The sequence below is a fragment of the Triturus cristatus genome, chromosome 4_2 (assembly GCF_964204655.1).
Source record: "Triturus cristatus chromosome 4_2, aTriCri1.1, whole genome shotgun sequence".
NCBI classification, from domain to species: Eukaryota; Metazoa; Chordata; class Amphibia; order Caudata; family Salamandridae; genus Triturus; species Triturus cristatus.
The window spans coordinates 286,277,797-286,295,830 of NC_140586.1; the positions used below are offsets into that span (position 1 = coordinate 286,277,797).

The 18,034-nt window shown below is 45.0% G+C and overlaps 1 protein-coding gene across 4 annotated transcripts in view; it reads left to right on the forward strand.

Annotated features, from left to right (window-relative positions):
• Window positions 1–18,034, forward strand: part of UCHL5 (ubiquitin C-terminal hydrolase L5) — a 161,420-nt gene that overhangs the window by 110,086 nt on the left and 33,300 nt on the right. For 2 of the 4 annotated variants that reach the window (XM_085601537.1, XM_085601535.1), the window contains 3 exons: window positions 6,371–6,473; window positions 17,584–17,622; window positions 17,851–17,964. In XM_085601537.1, the coding sequence (XP_085457663.1) occupies window positions 6,371–6,473; window positions 17,584–17,622; window positions 17,851–17,964 (256 nt within the window). The remainder of the gene's footprint in view (window positions 1–6,370; window positions 6,474–17,583; window positions 17,623–17,850; window positions 17,965–18,034) is intronic. The other 2 variants (XM_085601536.1, XM_085601538.1) reach the window with 1 other exon arrangement.

The window sequence follows — 18,034 nt, forward strand, 5'->3', positions numbered from 1 at the left end:
GGAGCTGAAATTCAATTCAGTCGTGAAAGGCACCTGCGGTTGTTCAAGGAAGGCATTGCGTCAAGATGGGAATACACTGGGGACAGAGTCGTGCATGGGTTCCAGCCTGGAGTCTAAGTCCGCTGGCGTCTCCGTGTCAGGTGTCAGACAGATGTCTAACTCGCATTCTCCTCCGCAGAACAGGCATCAGAAGACAGGTACCATGCAGTCATCAAAGACTGGTATGAAGGATAAGAACTAAGAAGCACTTAGTTCTCGTAGGCTAGGTGCACCCAGATGCTGTACCATGCGCTCACGATAATATCTCTCCAGGAGAGCTTTTGCAATCTCACTGGCTGATGGTCCGGCCATTGCGCAGCAGGTAGACGATAATCAGGATTCAAGCTACAGCAAGCAGGATCAGAGGTAGACCCCCAAAAATGCTTCCAAATACGGAGTGTATAAAGTTAGGAATAACTCAGAGGATTGTCTGGAAGGTGTTAAGGAATCCTGACCTTATGGTCTTAAATAGGTGTATAATGCCGCTTGAATCTGACATATTAAAGATACGTCCCACTATTTCTACGAAATGTAGGGGGCAGTTGGTACTGATTAGTGCCTGTATCTCTGTCGAGGTCCTTGCGACTTGGAGTTCAAAGGTTCCTCGAGCGGAGGTTAACGGCACGGTTTGCTGTAAAAGAATGGCTTTCATTATGTTCAAAGCATCAAACTGTATAATGGAAACATTCAGTGAAGGTCATATCGGCACCTCCCTGACTGTACTTGTCGGAGGAAACAATGCTTGCATGGAGCAAGTAAACCTGGTGTTCACGGTGACCAGATATGTGATGCCCGGGAGCATCCCACAACAGCCTAGATCACTCAGCATTAAGTAACTCCCATTCGAAAGTAGCTCAAACGCTGGCGTGATCACGGCAGCTGGAGTTACTTTCATGTGGCATGAATCAAATCTTTTTTCCGGCAAGAGGCGGGAGCAGCTCAGTTCTTGTTCCTTGTACTTCAAGGATTGGTACAGGGTTTCTGTAAGAGGGTCCAAATTCCTTTTTGTCCGCAATTTTCTCTCTGACCAGATCCCCGACTTTTGGGATCCAGACAGGTCTTGCCATGACTACCTTTACTTCCTCAGTGGCGGTCTGCTTTAGATGGACATTGCTTTGTTTTGTCCTGAATTCATTTAGATGCTGTAAAACAGCCAAACGATCATAGATATGAAATGGTTTTTCATCCGCCACTGCGCCTTCACAGTCAAGATCAGGTACCCACATTTGTGTCCCAAAGAGGACCTCATATGAAGTGACACCCCGAGAGAGTTTCTTGGCTGATTGTTTAATGCCCGCTGTAGCCCATAAAGGTGTGACCCAACTACCGCCCTTGCCTAATACCCTAGCTGTTAAAGATTACATTAAGTCCCGTTTTTTTTCTCTCCACAACTGAATTTCCCGCAGGAAGGTACAGAGATGAGAACCGCAATGCTACGCCCATTCCTTCCATGGCCTCTTTGTAAACCGGAGAGCTAAACGCAGGGCTGCAGTCAGAGTGTAACGTGCTAACTGCGCATGTGCCGATAAAGACTCTCAAATCTTTTATAACAGTTCGAGCGTCAGCAGAACGCTGAGGCCATACCCATAGGAATCTCAAGCATGAATCCACTGCAACCATGATATATCTGTAAGCTCCGTCCGTTAGGGGCCGCAGTGGTCCAAGTACACACATGCGAGAGGTTTGTCAGATTTTAGTAATGGCTTCTGTGCCGGGCGTACAGCGGTGGAGCCTTTCATCTGCTGGCAGATGTTGCATTTCAAGACATAGTCTTAAGTTTGCTTACTTAACCCTGGCCACCAATAGCGCTGTTTCAGTAAAGAAATAGTTGCTGTAACTCCTGTGTGCGAAGAGCCTAAACCCTTGTGTGCAGTTAATATTAAACCTTGCCTACGATCCATATTTGGTATTACTCTATCCCCCACTTCAGGAATCTGAGTATATGGAATGTTTTGTGCATCTCACTTGTGGGAGTATTTGATTGGAAATGTTTTAGATACTGCTGTGCTGCCTTTGCGTGATGCAATGACAGCTACCATAATATCTCCGTCTATTCTCGTTTTTGAATGAGTCAGCGCAGCTACGGAAGCCGTGCGAACAGCCCCCTTTGCGGCTTAATCAGCCAATGAATTCCCTGCAACATGAACGCCATCATGTTGATGACTTTGTATGGATCACATGAGTCCTCGGTAGCTCTGCTTTCAATTCAGCTACCTGTTCCCATAGCATTTTGTGCTAGATTGTGCCACCTTTTGCAGCCCTAAGCCCGTTTTGTTACCAATGCTGTAAGTACTCATTGTATAACTGTACATCGTAAAAAAGAATCGCACCCGATTAGTGTGGGGGAATTTATGATCCGTATTTACAAGTGCCAGTATCAGGGCTTTTAATTACTGCCAACTGAGCCGTGCAGTCTCCTAGAGATTGCGTCTTTGTGCAGCTAGGATGGAACTTGCCATCACACATGGGACCTTTAACAATAGCACAAGCCGAAAAATATTGCTGCTTACTTCCTATAGCCGCTTGAGCAGATCAGTCAGTGTAAATAATATATTCATACTGATCTAGAGGCAAGTTTTCATTTGGTAGAGGATATTCTTGTTCATATTGCTGGAATGCTTGTGTTCTTAAACTTGGATCAAATTTGTGTTCAACGTCTCTTGCAGTAAGAGAATTAGCCCATTGTATCCATCTTGGATGCAACGCTTTCGCATTCGGGATGCTGGCTTTTGTAACAGCTTCTAAAGCCGGTACCAGAGTTACGACAACAATGCATTTCCTCTGGGCCAGTGCTCTTTCTCTTGCTACAGCAGTCTGTACTGCTGTCAGTATTGTTTTTGTTGAAGTTGAACGCATTTCTGCATTTGTGTACAGGTGTGATTTGTATGCGATTGGTACAGTTTCGCCTTCATTGAAAGTCAAATAAGTGTACCCGCTTTGACCCACAATTATTCGTATCGCCAAGTGGCGTACGTCTACGTGTGTTTGGAAGGGTTTGGAAGCAAGCAATCATGTCTTCCTATAGTACACAAAGAATATTAGTATGTTCTTGTATTTACAATTTGGCTGAAAAGTCAGGTTTTATTAAGTCATAGAAAGGTTTTACCCTTTGTGCATAATCTAAAATTTATGTCCTGCCGAAATTTAGGAATCCTAGTACTGATTGTACGTTTTTGAATGATTTTGGAGACTGGAGCAGCGTACACTTTTCTGAAAAGTTAGCTGCCTGACTTTTGCCTTCACATAACCGCTCATATCCCAAAAATAGGACATTGAGGTGGGCTATTTTTGATTTTTTTTTTTTTTTTTAAAGTTACATTTGTAGCCCTCTCTGGCAAATCCCACAATTATGGTGCTTACTCTGGTCAAGTGCCTCTCTAAGTCGTCTGTCAGATAAATATCATCCACATAGGACAACACTTCATCACATTTTTGAAGTAACTGTTACTCTTGCTGAAAATACCCGTGGCTATTTTTGTACCCTTGGGCGAGTCGACAGAATTGTCGCTGGGACCCTAACGCTCTGATTGCCGCCAGATACCTGCTTTCAGGCGCTATATTTTGACATAAAAATCCATTTGAGATATCCAGTGTGGCTTCGTATTTTTTGCGCACAATGTTATTCATTAATGCGGCACTATGTGCATTTTGGACAGCAAATGTCTTTGTGCATGAGTTTAAATGTCTGTAATCTAAAACTAGACAATGTGTATTGTGAGGTTTAGCGACAGGAAACAAAGGATTGTTCATTGGAGAGGTAAATTTTTCAATGACCTCCTGGTATTCAAGTTGATCTAAGATCTCCCTGACCTGTTTTTTAGCTTCTTGCTTTATTGGATATTGCCTTTGAGCATTAGGTGAAATTTTTAATGGAATCACGTGGTAGGTTGAGTTCTCATCCCACCCTGCGTGATATTTGTACAATACAGGGGCTTGGGCTTCTGCCCACTCCTGTGCCTATGTATGTTTAAGGTGAACGGGAACGTGGTTGGGGAAAAGTAGGCAAAATTGCACTTTCTCCCCTGGGGCACTCTATTACGAATGCAGGCAGCCAATCTTGTCCTGCTAACATGATGTCATAACCAGATAAGTTCTTCCAAAAAAGAGCTTTTACTTTCCTGGACTTGTCCCCCTCCATCCGGAGTGTTATTTCATATAACTTATGTGGGACACTCACCCAGGTGTCTGGTGTTTCCACCGTGATGTAATCATTCAGCTAGTCTGTCACCAGAAATTCCTTCAGGTTCAGGCGAGCTATTGTTACTTTCGCCGCACTGTCTAGCATCGTCCAAGCCCATTCCTCGTTCAGAAGTTGTCCTCAGAATTCTGGGCATGTCTGATTTTCAGACCTGCAACTTTCTTTTTCTTAAATTGAGGTTTTGGTTTAAGGCTCGTTCATATGAAATGAAGGGGAGATGATGTAGGGAAAGAGTACGATGTTCTCTAAGCCTATATTAGGATACTGATATGAAATATAACAATATGGAAAGACCGCGACGACGTTATAGAGAAACTAAAATGGGCGTATGGACAAATAACTGGTCGTGCGGTTACGAATACCTAATAGTCCCATAACACGAAGTGCGAAGGATTTTATGGTGACAAACTTGACGGTACATGAAAAATAATTACCCCAAAGCGCTACTACATTTCTTTGGTGAAAATGTCTAATCCCCTCCATCAAAGTAGTCTTGACCGTTGCCATTGGCCCAAAATGTGGTAGAGTTGACAATTTTTCAGTTTTTCCTGAAAATACCCATGTACGGACAAACCTTCACCTGAGGGATGAAATCTGCTGATAAGGGTAAAGAGGCGTGCAGAAAGGGCACTCGGAGACAGTGCTGGTGCTGTCATTGAGGGACTGAAGTGCAGGGACCTTAAATATTAAAAGGAGTAGCACTTTCGGATTATCCATATTGTCTCCTTTTTGTGGAGCGAGAGTGGTATACTTATTTTGTAAATTGATGAGGGGTTGGCAGGTGTACAAGGGGTTAGCCTATGGGTAAGGTTTACCCCTGCATTAAGCTCCTCCTCGCTCCCCCCCCCTTCTTTTTTGGGGTTCCAGCACGACCACAGGAATTTTTGCTTTGGGCATGTGGACAGTAAAATGACTGAAATGTAAATATTGATTATTTTAATGCTGTCACATTGTAAAGGGAGAAGGTTAACGTCTGCAGTCTTTGGATTAATATATTTGTGTACTTGGTTGATGGTCGTTAAAAGCATTTAAACCCTAAATTCGGTTTTTGGTGCCATCTTTCCAAATGTATCCTTGGTAGAGAATCCCCAGCCCCCTTACCTCCCTCTTAAACTTCCTTTTAATCCTTGTATATGTTATCAATGTTTGTAACCCACCATGGTACTAATGGCACCATTTGTCAATATTTTCCTAAAAATACTTAAGAGCAAAAGAAAAAAAGAAACCTGGAGCCTACTAACATAAGTATGTTGGAACTGGGTCTGTGGATTCTGGACAATCTCAAAATATACTGGTGACTCCACTTAACCTCGTGTTTAGCTCCAAATTCAAAATGTGTGTCCACATTCATCACTGTAGATAAAAGAAAATGGGTCTATGCATTTCTCCTTTTGCCACATTCCAACAATAGCTCTGGTATGGGACATTCTCTGAAATAGTCACCTTTTATCCATCAATTTTAGTGTACTTGCTGATGATAGCATCTTAACCCGGACCACCCATGAAGTTCCTTGACCCACACATAATGGATTTTAGTCAAAAATGTTTTGCTTCCTGTAGAATGACAGATGTTTTGGCCAGGGGTGAGGCAGGGTGACTTTAATCTATGGAGTCTTCCTATGGATGGGATGGAAACCTCAATCTCTTCCCTCCATCAAATAAAAAAAAATATCTGCCCTAATCATTCCATCATTGACCATGAGAGAATCTACCTGACATGCTTACTTGTTAGTAAATCTCGAATGTGCTCATTAGAGTTGAATATTTAATCGCAGGACCCTCAATTTGTACATGCTCATTTGATTCTACATTTGTTCTCCATGCAAATCGCATGTTACTCAAGAGAAGCTTTTCTGCTGTGTGTAAGGTACCAAATATTATCCTTTAATCAGTGTTAGTTTTTATATTGGCTCTCTTTGTTGGGGCAAGTTGACTGTCGAGATATTCAATTTCATTGCTGCAGTTCATATTTTTTGCTTGTTTACCATTGAAAAATGAGAATAACTTGCATTTCTTTCCTGTGTCATTTAGTGTGCAGATAATCCTAGAATGCAAACCTCTTGCGTAAGGAACTATTATATGTACTGGGACATTCTTTAATAAGCATTTATAAGAGCTTGCCATCACTTGCAGGTACAGCGAGGGCGAGATAAGGTTTAACCTGATGGCCATTGTGTCAGACCGAAAGCGGATTTATGAAGAGAAGATTGCTCTCTTGCAACAGCAGCTGACGGAGGTGAGCATTGCATGAAAGCATTGCAAAACTAATTCTTGAATATCTTGCACTCTTTTTTTGTTATTGAGTTTTACAAAGACCAAATAAAGAAGAGGAAACTATTCACACATAATCCTAAACTTATTTTGCAGTCTCACTACTGTTCACTCATAACACATTTAGCAGTATCATACAGACCTAATTGTTCAGGAGGCGAAGGAAAAGCAGATATTTTACTATCAACTCAAATCCATGCTTTCAATATTAATACAATCTTTCGGTGTCTACCTCCATTCGTGCTACACTACCATGGATTATGCAACTTCCAGTCTCATTGAAACTCACAATATTTCGCCAGTTGGGTCCTAGGTTTTCTGAAACTTACCTGGCCAGTCCTTGCTTTCATAACACACTATCGTAACATGTATTTGTAAAGCGCACGTTCACCCAAGGATATATTGGCGCTGAATGAAAAATGATTGTTACCCAACTCAGTGGTACTCATTGTATCGACCTAGGACGGATGAAAGGCTTAGTGGACCCATTGAGATTTGAATCTGAGACTGTGAGGTCAAATGCAGGGTCCTACAGTGGACGCATTAGTTCACTAAGCCACCAAGCCCGTGCTCTGGTCGATGGCCAGGACCATGCACCACTTTTCTTGAGTCGTACAGTGTTTCCCCGTTCTTGCACACTATCTCGCTTGGTAACCATTAGGCTGAAAGAGCAAAGAGCCAACTTTCTTTTAAGTATATCCACATCATTGGGGAAGCTCAGAACAACATATTGCAGTGCCAGCTGCACCTCATCCTCCAGCACTGTACTCAGTCCGGCTGGCATCTTTACCCAGAAAGCTTTTATGACACTGCAGCTTCACAGGGTGTAGATGAAGGTGTCATATCCCTTCCACATTTTATGCAATTTTAATCTGCTGCAAGTCCCATTGTGTGTAGCCTACTTCCTTGAAAATATGCCTTTGTAGGATCTTACACTGTGCAAGTCTTAGCTTGGCTTTTAGTCCACACCTTTGGTTTGTGTAAAGGGTGCCTCTCAATCTATCTTTTGGTCGGCCTATGTCCCTTTCCTGTTTTTCCCTGAAGTTGCCCAAAGAGTCTGATATGGTATTTAGTAATGTTTTGTAGATAGATGATAAGGCTCCCTTCGTTAGTCACTCTGCTTGGACTCTTCTCTTCACTATGGTGATCTGGAGCAGGGCAGTTCAGTCTGTTGCGTTTGAGGTGAGGGCTTGTTGGAGCTTTGTGTAATGGTGTTCTTGTGTTTGTGATAGTTGGTATTCTTCCTCCAGATGTAGGAATGTTTAGGCTCCCCTCCACATCGCCAAGCCTAGAGATACCGAGCACAGTTTCACTTCTTAGTGCTTTCTACCATGTCGCCACAATGGCTGGTTTTGTCATGCCTCAGTCACATCTATCATTGTTGTCTATAGGGCTTCCCTAACCCCACTCCTGTGAATGAAGTGCAGTTAAGACTTTATACACATAGCTTGTCTGTCTCGTCTTACTGGGGTATCTGCTGTCTGCAGGTGGGCCCACTTGTTCAGCATGTGGAGCTGAGTTGCTCAGTAGTAGTTCCAGCCATTAGTAAGCTCTATGCCTCCCTTGCAGACTGATCAGTAAAACGCTAGCAGTGCAAACGTGGAGGGTCTCCATTCCGCAACAACTTCCCCAGTTGTCCCTTCAGCTGCTTAAAATAGGTTTTGGGAACCACTCCGGGGGGGGGGGGGGGGGGGGGGGGGTGTCTAACACAAAGGTTGCAGTGACGTTATAGTTGGGTTTAGAAAACCATAGAAACTCAGCAGTTATCTCCTCAAACAACAAACCCGTGCCCTAAGGTAATTAATACTCGTGCCCCCGCCATGCACAGTTGCTTGATAATATCACTGCAACATTTGCTGGGAAATTATTGATCAATGATTGTAGGAAAGTGCCCCTCTTTGACATGGTCTCCCAACTTTTTGCCTGATATCTGATGCAATTTTGACAGAAGTGCACTGGGTTCCTGCTATCCAGGTCTCCAGTAGCAGATCTTTCCCTAAAACTGTACAGTTGTTCCGCCAATTGGCAATAACTGTATCTCCCCCTGTAGGTACCTAGAAATGGTACCCCTGGTGCCTAAGACAGGGAAGCTAAAAAGGGTCTTGAAGGGTTTCAGAAAGTATGGCGCCACCCTAAGAGACCCTCAGGATCAACATGCAAACTGCCATTGCAGGCTGTGTGTCATGCTGCAGAGGAAAAATTAAGACCCGACATGGCACACCTCCTGTGTGCCGTGCCTAGAGACACTGCATGTAGTATCGGCCAGTCACCCTTACAGCAGGCCCTATAGCCCTGAGGCAGGGTGCACTATACTACATGTGTGGACATATCTGCATGATCAGATATGCCTCTGTGATGTCTTAAGTCGATTCTTAGATATTACAAGTGAACAGGGATGCCATTTTGAGTACATGTGACATCAGACACCCTCACTGACCAACAGCAGGCAAGTACTCGCTCCATTAGTATGCTGAGCTCTTGTTTGACCCTTGGTCAGACTAGCTGGTGTACCCATGATGTGAACACTGACAGCCTACCTGTCAAAATTTACAGGCAGTCTGATCATGTCAGAGAGCATCCAAGCTGACGTAAGCAAGATGCTGGAATTGTGTGTCATTGAACCCTCAGAGAGCCCCTGGGCCAGCCTAGTTGTCTTAGTCCCCAAACCTCTCTCCAAGGGTGAAAAGAAAGAAATTAGGTTTTGCGTGGACTATAGGGAGCTCAACACTGTCACAGACTGATGCACATCCAATTCCTAGAGCATATTAATAGATTGGCAGGCTAGGAGCAGCCAAGTGTCTGAGTACCTTTGATCTCACATCAGGGTACTGGCACAGAGTTCGGACTCCTGGAGCCAAAGAAAAATCTGCCTTTTCCACTTCAGATGAGCACTTCCAGTTTATTGTGATGCCCTTTGGATTGAAGAATGCCTTCCGCCTCTAAGAGGTTGGTGAACAAAGGCATTGCTGGATTGGAATCCTATAGTGCAGCTTTCTAAATGCTATCGCTATCTATAGCTCCACCTGGCAGGACTACCTGATCCACCTTGGGAAGTTCCTTGAGGCTCTGAAGTGCAGGCCTCACTATCCAGGCTAGCAAGTGCCAGAAAGGGCAGGGAAGATTTGTATACTTGGGTCACCTGATAGGTGGGGGCCAAGTTCAGCCACTCCAACACAAGATCCAGACCATTCTGAACTGGGAAGCTCCAACAACCCAGACCCAAGTCAGGGCATTCCTTGGCTTAATTGAGTATTACAGGAGGTTTGTGATGGATTATGGGTCCATGGTGACCCCCCGCCCCGAACTCACCTCCAAGAAGATGCCCAAGAAAGTGAACTGGACAGTGAGCTTTCTAAAGACTTTTGACATTCTGAAGAATGCAATGTGCTCCGCACCAGTCCCGAAAGCTCCAGATTACTACTAGCAAATCATTGTGCAGACAGATGCCTCTGAGCATGGGATATGTGCAGTCCTAGCCCAAACAAATGATGAGGGACATGACCAATGTGTTGCTTTCATAAGCAGGAGACTATTCCCCAGGAAGCAGCGTTGGAGTGCCATAGAAAGGGAAGCCTTTGCTGTGGTCTGGGCCCTGAAGAAGCTGAGGCCATACCTGTTTGACATTCACTTCCTAGTTCAGACAGACCACATGCCTCTCAGATGGTTACAACAGATGAAAGGTGAAAACTCCAAACTGATAGAGTGGTCAATCTCCCTACAGGAAATGGACTTTACAGTGGAACAGAGACCTGGGACCACCCATACCAATGCAGATGGCCTTTCCAGGTTCTTCCACGTAGAAGATGACTCTCGAGGGAAAGGTTAATTTCTCTAGTATTGGGGTGTCTTTCATAGATTCACATGCTTGAATATTCCCCGTCGTCGGAGTGGGAGTCCCACGGTAAATAATATAGCAATATATACAGTAAAAATATATACATATACATACATATATACCAGTAATCATATAAAAACAGAGAGATAAGTAGGTGATAAACATGAAGAATGTCCCTATATGAAATCTCCATAGAGATACATGAAGAGAGAAAAAAGACATTCGCAGTCTATCTGTCATTATGTTGGTCCAAACTACAGCCAATCAGGCATCAGCTCCCCTCTATGAACCTTCTCCTCAGAGCTCCTCACCTCAGATTTTCTACTGCACGTCGTGTGAAAGGGAGTCTCCCTGAGCTCTGCTCAGTTTTTTCTCTTCAGCATGTCTTCAAGTAAGAAGTCTCTGTTTAGACCTTGTTCCTCTTGTGGAAAGCTACATTTATATTCAGAAGACCCACACAGTAAGTGTATTTACTGTCTTTACCCGGATCATGAAGTGGGTAAATGTAAATTCTGTAGAACTTTTTCTACAAAAACTCTTAAAAGACAGGGAAGGCCGTCTCTTGTTGTGGATCCAGAGACTGAAAGATAAGCATGAAGTGGTTTCTGACGTAGAAAGCTTTACTTCTGGCCGTTCCCACACAGCCTCAAAACGCAGCAGTGTACAAGATCTTCCTTCTCCTTTCCTTAAGAAGAAGAAAATGTCTCTGTCTATGACATCTGCCATGTCCTCTTCCATGGCTGCTGCGATCTCGCCCACGAGACATAGTTCTCAGGCTGCTGAGGCATCGACTTCCCAGTTTTCTGGTAAAAAACTGGCTTCATCGTCGACGAAACTTCCGACGACGAAATCCGCCATTTCCTGCTCGTCGACGGTGACTCTGACGACGTCAGCATCAAGGTCGTCGACGGCGGTCCCGTCGACGTTGTTGTCGTCGTCGACGATGATTATCAGTACTATAAAGACTGTGTCGTCAGTGTTGCCCATTGCATCGTCGTCGACTAAGATGATCTCGTCGACACTACCATCGTCGTCGACGAAGACTGCAAAATCTGTTGCTTACGTCGTCGATTCATGCGTCGAGTGCTCCGTCGACGAAGAAAAAGAAGACCTCGTCGTCGTTCCAGTCGACGACAGCTCCGTCGACGACGGCTCCGTCGACGACGGCTCCGTCGACTACGGCTCTGTCGACGACGGCTCCGTCGGCGGTTCCATCTACGAAGATGTCGACAGAGGCCTCTGTGCTTTCGACTCCGTCGACGGCAATCTCGTCGGTGAAGATAAAGATTAAAAGAGCAACTTCTGCGCAGAAGTCAATGAATACAAATATTTCTTCCGCGTCTTCAGCGACTACTTTGTCCTTTGCCGCTGTACCTTTGTTGCCATTGCCTCCAAGTGGTCAACAGAATGTCTGGTGAGGTCCTACTTTTAGATGATTCCCAACTTCCTTCACCATTGTTCGCAACTGATTCAGATCAAGAGTCAGGAGAAGGTTTACCTGAATCGTTCGGAACAGCACACAGTCCATCGGATTTAATAATAAAATGCCAGGATGAAATTAGTGAGGATGAGGAACGTTTTTATCAGGAAGAAATTGCTACGGAAGGACAAACTGCGACGTTACCATTGTCGCTTATTACAAATCTCCAACTCATGCTGGATGATTATAATCGGCGTTTTCCTTTATCACCACAAGAATCTGTGGTTCCTGCTGTTCCAGTGGTGCCAACACCTGTGTCGGAACCAGTACCAGTTATAACACCTTCAGTTCCGCTGAGACAGTCATCAGCTCGAACATTAATTCATCATGACAGTGATGAGGAAGTTCCTCAAGACAAGGAAGATGGTGAGATCCTGGATGATGGTGGCGATGGTGATGATGATGATATGGCGGAGTGGGATGACTACCATGCCCAAACACCATCTCCCTCTCCTGTAGCACCTGGAGACTCACCACCTGTCGACATTGCAAGTTTTCACCAGTTGATGGATAGAGCAGCCCAACGATTCAAATTAACAACGGAACATAGAGAAGAGGATTGTTTTCTTTATGACTTTAAGAATCAACCTTACAAGCAGACCCATACAATCCCCATTATCGAATTCATTTGGGATGAGGGCAAAAAGATAATGAAGACACCAAATAGCCTTCCGGCACAGGTACCTAGGTTGGAGAAAAAGTATAAATCTCCAGTAGGAGCTCCAGCATGCCTCACTGGTCAGTCGAAACCAGATTCTGTAATTACACAGGCTGCGCAACGTCGAGCTAGAAACCCTGCATCTACAATCACTGCACCACCTGATCGTGATGGACGTCGCATGGATGCCATAGGGCGAAAATTTTCCTCAATGGCTTCCACTACTGTAAGAGCGGCTAATGCCTTAGCCATTTTAGGTCGCTACGACCGTCAAATATGGGCAGATATAGCGGCGTTGGTTGAGATGTTACCTGAGGCATCTAGGAATGAAGCTGTGAAGCTTCTTCAAGAGGGAGAGAGTACATCTGCAGAAATAATCGACTGTGCAGTGGACATCGCCTGTACAGGTTTCCGCCAACTCGCTGGAGCTGCGGTATTGCGCAGACAAGGTTGGTTACGCTCAACATCTTTTCGCCAGGAAGTGCAGGCAAAAATATTAGATATGGCATACGATGGAGAAACTTTATTCGGAGATCATGTGGATGAAGCTCTCCAATCGATCAAAAAAGATACAGAGCCTGCTCGCTCTCTAGGTACACTGCAATTTCGAAAGCAGCCATTTCGGGGTGCACGCGGACGCGGCACCTCCTCTAATTTTCGAAGAGGAAGCAATCAATATCGGCCATACAACCAGGGTTCCAATCGGTATACCTACAACCAGCAACAGTCCTCTCGGCAGCAGTCTTCCAAGAATTACAGAGGAAAATCCTCGTACAGAGGTTCCAATTCTAAAAGACAATGACTTGTGTCCCTCCCAGAAAATTGGAGGTCGAATCTCACTGTGCTGTTCTCAATGGTCCTCCATAACAAAGGACCGTTGGGTTCTGGACATTGTAGAAAGAGGTCACACGCTAGAGTTCATCGAATTTCCCCCACCCACGCCACCTACCGGACCACCGCCGGCGCATCTCAAAGAACTTTTTTATCAAGTTCAACTGTTAATACGCAAGGGAGCCATAGAAGTGTTACCAAGATCTCAAAGAGGTAAAGGATTTTATTCCCGATTCTTCCTTATCACAAAGAAGAATGGGGAATGGAGGCCAATACTAGATCTGAGGGCCCTCAACAAGTATCTAAAGAAACAATCTTTTCGTATGTGGACGCTTGTCGAGATCTTGCGTTTACTCTCACAAGGAGATTTCATGGCGACTATCGACCTCCAAGATGCATACTTTCATATCCCCATACTACATCGACATCGGTAATTTCTACGCTTTCGAGTAGGTCGAAAGGATTTCCAGTTCAAGGTGTTACCATTCGGTCTACGATCTGCCCCGCAAGTGTTCACAAAAGTGCTCGCTCCTGTGGTAGCTTTCCTACGTCTCCAGGGTGTTCAAATCTTCCCATATCTAGACTGTCTCCTAAAATCACAATCAGAAAATCAACTTCTACGGGACACACGCCTTTGTCAGGATGTGTTTCGCTCCTTAGGACTATCAATAAATGCCATAAAGTCCCATCTACAGCCCTCTCATCGCAGGGAATTTCTAGGAGCAACACTGGATACAGTGTCAACGAAGGCGTTTCTCTCCCAAGACCGTCTTCAAAGGATTCTTCGACTAGTGTCCCTTCTAAGATCAAAAAAGTCCGTTTCAGTAAGACTATTAAAGTCATTTCTGGGGATGGCGTCATCGTGCATTGCCTTGATCCCTCATTGCAGGTTAAAGACACGCCCCATACAGGAGGAACTAGACGTCCAATGGCATCAAGTTACTGGGTCGTTCAACGACGTTGTAAACGTCCGACCGTATGGACTCGGCACTCAAATGGTGGACACAACCATTGAATTAAAAAAAAGGAATTTCATTTCTGTCGGTAGTGCCAGACATGACAATAACAACAGACGCCTCTCTAGAAGGATGGGGTGCTCATTTGGAGGATCTTTCAGTAAAGGGGAAGTGGACGATGTGTCAAAAAACCTGGCACATCAACAGGTTGGAACTCATGGCTATATTTCCAGCTCTCAAGTCATTCCTTCCTTTAATCCAAGGAGAAACAGTCCTAATACAGACGGACAATACCACCTGCATGCACTACATCAACAAGCAGGGCGGAACAAAATCTCCGAAACTGTCTCGACTAGCGCAGTCGATCTGGGATTGGTCTCTCGACCATCGCATCACGATTGCAGCAGTTAATCTACCAGGGGTATCCAATATCCTAGCGGATTCCCTGAGCAGGTCCTCCTCGTCGACCCACGAATGGGAGTTACATCAGCCAACTCTAGAGATGATATTTCGACGATGGGGTCGTCCACAGCTGGATCTCTTTGCCACCGGAGAACCGGAAATGCCGAGATTATGAAAGCTGGCATCCCCATCAAGGGTCACAGGGCAATGCCCTTTTGATGAACTGGTGCAATCTGTTTGCCTACGCTTTTCCCCCAATCCCTCTCGTACCGCGAGTGCTGTGGAAGATGCGGAGGCAGCCCTGCCATCTACTGCTCATAGCCCCACGATGGCCTCGACAGGCATAGTTTTCGGAGCTGCTCCTACTTTCCCAATGCGAACCAATCCTTCTACATCCCCGTGCAGATCTACTTACAATGAGCAAGGGGGAAAATTTGTCATCCGAATCCCTCATCACTGAGCTTATCAGCTTGGAACCTGAGCACTGTGAATTTGCCCATCTAGACATTCCACAGGACTGTAGAAACATCTTGGCTCAGGCGAGGGCCCCTTCTACGGTGAAAACGTACAAGTTGAAATGGAGGAGATTCTGCAATTGGTGTGCATCTACTGGGGTTCATCCAATTCACTCTACACCAGAACAATTGCTGCTGTTCTTCTTACAATTGGCTAAGTCCGGACTTTCTCATGCAACTTTGAGAGTTTTTCTGGCGGCAATTTCGCGTTTCCGTCAGGATGGTTCAACTTCCCTTTGTTCTTCAAGGATAATTAATCAATTCTTCAAAGGGTTGTTTCGTAAATTTCCACCTGTTAGATGCCCTCCTCCATTGTGGCACCTTAACATCGTGTTGTCACAATTAATGAGACCACCGTTCGAACCAATACATAAGGTCGATTTGAAATATCTGACATGGAAGGTGGCTCTTCTTCTAGCACTAACGTCTTCACGTCGTGTCAGTGACATCCACACTTTTACTATCAATCCTCCTTTCCTACAGTTCAAACCAGATTCTGTAGTATTATGCACTAATCCAACATTCTTGCCTAAGGTGCCTGCAGATTTTCATATGAATGAACCAGTCATCTTAAAGACTTTCTTTGCTAATCCTCAAACACCTGCGGAGCAAAGGTTACATTCCCTGGATGTGAAACGGTGTTTAAAGTTCTACATCAGCAGAACAGCTTCTTTTCGAAAATCCGACCAGCTCTTCATAGCTTATGGACGGTTTCACAAGGGGCGTCCAGTTACAAAACCAACCATTGCACGTTGGGTTTCAGCAGCCATCGCCTTCTGCCATCAAAAGGCGAACAAGCCTTTGCAGTCACCAGTGAGAGCTCACTCCACTAGAGCGGTGTCATCCTCAAAATGCTCCGGTTTCTGTGCAGTCGTCAGGGGTGCCTTTGTGGTGATTCTTCGCTCCATGGGTGATGTGGGGATACTGACCACAGAGGTCGGGGTCCCACGAAGTCCTGTTCGAGACAGTAGAAGGCCGGTTGCAGCTGAGCTACCGGTCTCGGAACAAAAGGGTTAGAACTAAATCCTTTAGTAGGGGCTAGTGTCCCTCTTGGGCTACTCATCTGGACTCTGACGGTACTGCTGGGTCTTGCTGACTCTGGTGCCACTTTTGGTTGTCAAGGATCAGTCTCTTGTGGCGCACCAAGCGGCAGCCAGAAGTGAATCTTCTCCAGTTTCTAGTAACTTGCCAGTTTGCGCTTCTTTAACTCTTTTGCCCCTGGAGCTGGTTCCAGGGTCTCAGCAGACTGAGTCACTTCTTTAATCTTGTGCTGGTGATCAACTTTACCCCGAGCTAGGAATCACAGTCCTAGTCCAGACTTCGCTAGCCCAAAGTGCAGCAGGTGCAGTCCAGCAGACTGTGCAGCCTCTTTGTGCAGTTCCAAGGGCAGCAGAGCAGTCCTTCAGTCCTTATTTCAAATCCAGCGTTATTGAGTCCAGGGTGCCCGGGGTACTCTATTTCTTCTGTTAAAGTGCCCTGATGGGACCACGTTGGGCACAAGCTAATGGGCCCCTCCCTCTTGGTGATGACTTTCTGGCAATGTGTAGCATCTGGCAAACCCATAGATCACCATTCTGGCCACTTTCAAGATGTCGGGACCATTTCTTGGATGATAGGAACTCAGTAGCCCACTATAGAGGTGTGGCTACCTGGGAGCTACACGCCCTCAGGAAAACCGGTTTGGAGACAGGTTTTCCGCTCTCTGACTCTGTCTCCAGCTGGTCTACAGGTGCAAAAGGCAGCCCCTCGGAGTGTTATCACTGTTAGCCCATCAAAGGTGACCTCTCATTGAAACTCACCCTTTGGTCTAACAACCCAGGTGGCTTCCTGCGAAGGGGAAGTAACCCCTTGCACTGCTGCAGGCTATGTTTGATCCTAAGCCTGGGAGTTGTTCACTCGACTTCCCAGGCGGACAGATGACTGACTGTCTGTGGGTCGTAGCCCATGTGAGGCCACTGGGGCTTAAGTGGAAGGAGCGTGAAAACCAGTGTTCATGAATTACAGCACAGATCGTATAATGAAGAAGATAGGGATTCTGATCTGCAATACTGGTTCTTGACATAGGAATCAATTGTCCCTCTTCCCCCGGGAATCAAGGGATCGATTGGTTGGATAGCTAGCAACATACAAAAGCTATATATCGCTATGCATGTCGAGATGAACCGAGAATTTCTCCGTGGGCTATGCGTTATGAGATACCTATATTAGCCTGCAGCCCTAAATACATAGGTTAGAATAATTTTTACGCATGTAGACCTAGCTGTGCAGTTTAGAAATCTGTTACATAAAATGTAATTAAAATAATAGCTTTTAATTGAGATAGGTGTACTTTAAAATTAGATTTTATTTTCTCATGTTAATACTGTTGTGGATCCTATAATGAGTCTGTGATTTTCAGAAATTCAGTAAAGATTCCTGCGTTGGAGAAACACTACAGGTAAGAAACTTCTTAAAGGTAATTAACTTTTTCTTATTAAGGTCAAAACTTACCAGTGCAGTCCCTATTTTGTTTCTTCCCTAATTGTATGTCGGCTTGAGGTATTCACATCTTTTTCTTTAGAAATCTGTTTCTGCACACCCTCTTTTGGCATCCTAGTGTTTAATGTTTCAATGTACCCTCGTAATCTTGTGGCTAGACTGATATTTCTCTGGTGCTTCTAATTAGGAAGAGCCAATGGACACAGATCAAAGCAGTGCCCTTGTCAGTTCCCTTCAGTCTGAAGTCAGAAAGTACCAGCTGTTTATCGAGGAAGAAAACCAGAAGTTGAAAAGATACAAGGTAAGAATCGCTGCTGTTGAAAAATAGAAATTGATAACCAATGAGGACTCCGAGGCCCACATATTCTACA